The 6,000-nt window shown below is 41.3% G+C and overlaps 1 protein-coding gene across 1 annotated transcript in view; it reads right to left on the bottom strand.

The window, feature by feature from the left end:
- Positions 1 to 3,008: 3,008 nt before the first annotated feature.
- LOC136169335 (C4b-binding protein alpha chain-like) overlaps positions 3,009 to 6,000 on the bottom strand; it is a 64,239-nt gene continuing 61,247 nt past the window's right edge. Inside the window, 3 exon segments of the mRNA XM_065937117.1 lie at positions 3,009 to 3,424; positions 3,939 to 4,114; positions 5,105 to 5,275. Of these exon segments, the coding sequence (XP_065793189.1) occupies positions 3,260 to 3,424; positions 3,939 to 4,114; positions 5,105 to 5,275 (512 nt within the window). The 3' untranslated portion in view covers positions 3,009 to 3,259.

Here is a 6,000-nt window from a genome sequence, read left to right as displayed (position 1 = left end):
ATCAATGCAAAGAAATAGGGGAAAATAATAGAGTGGGAAAGATGAGAGATCTCCTCAAGAAAATCAGAGATACCAAGGGAACATTTCATGCAAAGATGGACAAAATAAAAGACAGAAGCAGAAGATATTAAGAAGAGGTGGAAAGAACCCACAGAAGATCTATATGAAAAAGATCTTAATGATTTAGATAACCATGATGGTGTGATCACTCATCTAGAGTCAGACACCCTGGAATGTGAAGTCAAGTGGGCCTTATGAAGCATCACTATGAGCAAAGCTAGTGGAGGTGATGGAATTCCAGCTGAGCTATTTCAGGTCCTAAAATATGATGTTGTAAAAGAGCTGCACTCAATATGCCAGCAAATTTGGAAAATTCAACAGTGGCCCCAGGACTGGAAAAGGTCATTTTTCATTCCAATCCCAAAGAAAGGCAATGCCAAAGAATGTTCAAACTACCATACAGTTGCACTCATCTCACACACTAGCAAAGTAATGCTCAAAATTCTCCAATAAAGGCTTCAACAGTAGTTGAACTAAGAATTTTCAGATGCTCAAGCTGGATATAGGAAAGACAGAGGAACCAGAGATCAAATTGCCAACATCCATCAGATCATAGATAAAGCAAGAGAATTCCAGAAAAACATCTACTTCTGCTTCATTGACTATGCCAGAGCCTTTGACTGTGTGGATCACAGCAAACTGGAAAAATCCTTCAAAAGATAGGAATACCTTACTTGCCTTCCGAGAAATCTGCATGCAGGTCAAGAAGCAACAGTTAGAACCAGACATGGAACAAAAGACTGGTTCAAAATAGGGAAAGGAGAATCTCAAAGCTATATGTTGTCACTCTGCTTATTTAACTTCTATGCAGAGTACTTCATGCAAAATGCTGGGCCGGATGAAGCACAAGCTGGAATCAAGACTGTCAGGAAAAATATCAATAACCTCAGATATGCAGATGACATCACACTTATGGCAGAAAGTGAAGAGGAACTAAATAGCCTCTTGCTGGAAGTGAAAGAGGAGAGTGGAAAAGCTGGTTTAAAGCTCAACATTCAGAAAGCTAAGATCATGGCATCTGATCCCATCACTTCATGGCAAGCAGATGGGGGAACAACGGAAATAGTGACAGACTATTTTCTTCGACTCCAAAGTCACTGCAGATGGTGACTGAAGCCATGAAATTAAAAGACACTTGCTCCTTGGAAGAAAAGCTATGACCAACCTGGACAGCATATTAAAAAGCAGAGACATTACTCTGCAGACAAAGGTCCATCTAGTCAAAGCTATGGTTTTTCCAGTATTCATGTACGGATGTGAGAGTTGGACTATAAAGAAAGCTGAGCATAGAAGAATTGATTGTTTTGAACTGTGGTGTTGGAGAAGATTCTTGAGAGTCCCTTGGACAGCAAGGAGGTCAAACTAATCAATCCTAAAGGAAATCAGTCCTGAATATTCATTGGAAGGACTGATGCTGAAGCTGGAACTCAATACTTCAGCCCCACAATGCCAAGAAGTGACTCACTGGAAAAGACCCTGAGGCTGGGAAAGATTGAAGGCAGGAGGAGAAGGGGATAAGAGAGAATGAGATGATTGAATGACATCACTGACTCGATTGACATGAGTTTGAGCAAGTTCTGGGAGCTGGTGATGGACAGGGAAGCCTGGCGTGCTGCAGTCCATGGGGTTGCAAAGAGTCGGACAGGAATGAGTGACTGAACTAAACTGATATGTAAAATAGAAAACCAACAAGGACATATTGTATGGCACAGGGAACTATATTCAATATTTTTTAACAATCTATAAAAGAAAAGAAACTAATACAGATAGATACATATCTGTATAGATAGAAACAGAGATAGGTACATATATATATATATGTATAACTGAACCACTTTGCTATACACCTGAAATTAACACAGCATTGTAAACCAGTTATATTCCAACTAGAATTTTTTTAAAAAATCCTCAAATCTCAGTCCTCAGGAGTAGATTCTCAGTTTTGCTCCATACACGTTCAGAAGGTACTCAGCACAGTGTAGATCCTGTTAGCAACAACAATGATCCCCTCAAACTTGCTCCCTTTTTAGGCTGTCTTCCCTTCCCCATCTTACTACCTTGCTCTCACAGTGCTTTCCCGGATCAGAAACTAGATACTCACAAGTCTTTGACTCATGAGAACCAAAATAAATATCAGCCAAAATAATTCCTAATAGCAGAAGCAGATGACAGCTTTTAAGACAATGAATAAACACCTTCTCTATTAAGTAGCTTCCTCTAACCATTCAAGATCCTCTGTAGCATCTAAGGATTAGGAAAGCCTGCTATACAACTTTGTCTTATTGGAGTACACTTGAAGAAGTTAAATCAATGAGACCAACATTCCCCATAGAGTTTTATGTACAAAACAAATGGGACAAGGAGCCAAGATATGAGTGGGAGAGAGATATCAGAGGATGCAAGAGTTGGGAAAAGTGATAAATGCAAAGAATAAAAGCCTCCAAACACCCCAAGATATAAGCATGATGGACATGGGTCCTCTCATGTTGGGGTGGTTGCTCAAGCCATTTTAACACTTCTAATAAGGAAAATGGGACCAATCATTTTGAGGATTTGGGATTCCACTCACCAGGCTTTCAGAGTCTGTTCCTGAGGAAAGGATCAGGAGACCAAAACAGATAGGAATCCCCTTACTGTAAGGCAAAAGCCAAGAGGGACCATTACTGAGGCAGAGGCCAAGTGCATGGGGGCTTACAAAAGGACCTAACTGCCTCAAGTTGCGGACAATGGACAAGAATTTTGGGGAGTGTTGATGTTTAATCTAAATACTGAGCCCCTGAGTAACCTACATATGGAACTGTGGAGTAAAGGCAATCCATGGAAATGTACTGCTGTGAACCCAAGTCCCTATGTCCAAGATCCCAACAGTAAAATAAACATATCAACTTTATGTATGTGTGTGTTCCCAACCATATTTTACAAAATTTAAACACAAAGACAAAATGATATTGGGTATGCTAATTTTTTACTTAAAAAAATGTGTACTCTGTGTCCAGAAAAGCAAAAACATGAGTCAGAAGATCATCAATAACTCCACAATCTCAAAGCACTAAATAGTAACAAATTATCCTTTCTAGATAATTATTACCACAATTGGTGGTGTAAAAGAGATGGTAAAGGTGATTAACTGAGGCAATCCGTATTGGAATGAAGACAGCAAGAAACGTTTTCCTCTCTCTCTTGAGAAACATTACAGTGATTACCACTCAGAGACATCCTTTCTCTTTTCTCTCTGAAGCTCCAGGAGTGCAATCTCAAGGGACAGCTTGTACACTTCCAGGGCCATTTTCACCTCCTCTGGCCTTGAGAGGCACTGGAAGAGTTTCCTGCCTGCGACTACTTGCTCACAGCCTTCAGGATACTCCTAAAGGAGAAACACATGATGAGTATGCTTGAAACACTTCTCTCCCGATTGCAGGGGGTATAGTTCACGTAGAAACAGGCAGGGTTACAGATTCAGGACCAAGACACACCCCAGGACTGGTGGGTGGGCAGGAAAACCAGATACACCTTGTTTCCCACCATCATCTTCCTGAGAGAAATATAACTCTGCTCTGAGGCAGCCTCCCAGAAACTTTCTGGGGGATCAGACACTACTTCTGACCATCCGGAAATGGGACAAGAGTATATCAAATCCTCTAGAAAAGTCTGGAGTCAGTACTACCAGGTCTGAGACCTCCACTCCAAAGGGGCTCAGTTTTCCCTGATCACAAGTGAGAGCAGGAAAACTGCATCTCCTATCTGACCAGAAGGCTTCAAAGCAAAAATGAGAGTTCCTTTGAATGACTGAATCTTGACAAGTCAGATATCTCCTTTGCTGGCAGAACAGTGCTTCGGGGTTTAATAACACAAACACTACCTCAAATTGTGTGACTTACCCACTCACACTTGGGCGCCGCTGGGGACCAGGTTCTGTCCTCTGAGCAAGTGATATTTTCTGAACCAACCAAATGATAGCCAGACTCACACTGGATAGTAATTCTTTCAGGTTCAACATATCTAACCTTCTCCACAGATAACCTTCCATATTCTATCGTTGGTTTCAGACACAGTGCTGCAATGGAATCACAATTTTAAGCAAGCTACAGATCTAAGAAAAAACATACAAGCCTAGGGTACTAAGAATGAACTGTATTTAAGTGTTGCTAATTGCTTTACCTGTTTTTTTATCTTGAGGAGAAAAATAATATTCATTAGCATATTTATTGAGCATTGGGATAGTACTTTGTCAGACTTTGGGGTAGATCTTTATGTGATTATCTTATTAAAGTCTCACTATTTTATCTAAGAGAAAGTGAGATAGAGAGAGGTTAAGTGACTTGCTAAAGGATATAACAATTTTAAATAGCATGACGGAATATAAAAAGGGTATGTGACCCCAAATCTTCAACTATCAAATCAGCTGTCTCTTGTATCTTGATTCCTGTAAGACAATAGATAAAAAATTTTCCCTCTTGCTTATTATTCTCCTGTGTGTAAAGGAGACAACGGTGGCAAATCATCCCTGAAGTTGTTGATGATGAAGTGATATTAAACCTGTGTGCCTGCAATAATCAGACCTGATTTTGACCTCTTGTCCCCATAACAGCTGGAAAATCAGGAGTCCCTCACCACACAGCTACACGGTGAGCACCTGGTGCCCTTCACTGGCTCTGACGGAAATGCTTGTGATTTCACAATGCTTGGCATCAGCCCACTGGAGCTTACATTCTAGACCAATTTTTCATGAAAGTTTTGTTGCAGGTCACAGCTACATTCAGATAGAATGTAGTGTCTGCAGACTATTTCTGGAAATATACAAGAAACTGGGAAATGGGGCTGCCTCACAAAGGCTGAATTTTGTACCTGGGAGAAAGAAGGGGAGGTTAATGTTCTTTTCTCTGAGCTTTTTGCTTTGGATACCATCAGACTATAGTGATTATTTTAAATAAATCAAATCAAATGGGGTTTTTTTTGCTGCCTCTCACAGGGAAAAAACTGTGCTCTCAATCCTTTGATGATAGCCCCACTCCCGCCCCTAAAATGAAGAGGGAGCCAGAGTTACCTTTACACTGAGGGGTTGCAGGTGACCAGCCTGAAGAAGTGCAGGAGAGTCTGTTCGCTCCAACCAGGGTGTACCCTTCATCACATTCATATTCAGCTTCACGTTCAAATTCAAAGTATTTAGAGACTATGTTACGTTGTCCATGGGCAATGCCAGGAGGGGATTCACAATCTTGAGGAGAGACACAAAAGTGAAAAGAGGTCGGCATGTAGAATGCATATAATAACACTTCCTAGAACCTGTGTGGCAAAGGAGGCTTCCGTCTGTCCTTCTGTCTTCTCGGCCCATCCAATCACTCAGCCAAACTCAAGACATGAGCTGCCTTCTTGAAGGCCTGAGGCTGGGGAACCATAGAAAGGTTACAGTGGACGGACAAGCACTTAGGATTTGCTTCCTTTTTTCAAAAATTCACTAAACTTGACACTATTTACGAGCCATTTTGGCAGGAAGACCAAATTCAGTCAAAGTCACACTGTACTGGTATGACACTCCACTGCTTTCATGCTAAATGCAGAGATGTGTATATGGGAGAAACTAAAGATGCAAGATAAATCCACAATCTCTGACTCATTGCTCCCAATAAAACCAGTCCATCCATCCTCCCAAGAATATACTCACTGTCCTCTAAAATAGTTCAGAAAGAGCTTATAGAAAGAATACAAATGATGGCTTGCATGCTGGAAAATAGACATTACACGGTGCTGGACGCCTGTGTGAAAGGGAACACTGTCAGGACCCACACACACTGCATGAGAAGTTTAGATAGAACAGGTCATTGGAAATGCCTTCCCTGGTGATTCAGATGGTAAAGAATCTGCCTGCAGTGAGGGAGACCCAGGTTTGATCCCTGGATCGGGAAGATTCTCTGGGGAGTGGAATGGCAACACACCCCAGCA

The sequence above is a fragment of the Muntiacus reevesi genome, chromosome 5 (genome assembly GCF_963930625.1).
Source record: "Muntiacus reevesi chromosome 5, mMunRee1.1, whole genome shotgun sequence".
Lineage (NCBI taxonomy): Eukaryota > Metazoa > Chordata > Mammalia > Artiodactyla > Cervidae > Muntiacus > Muntiacus reevesi.
This window is presented reverse-complemented; position numbering and strand designations above follow the sequence as displayed.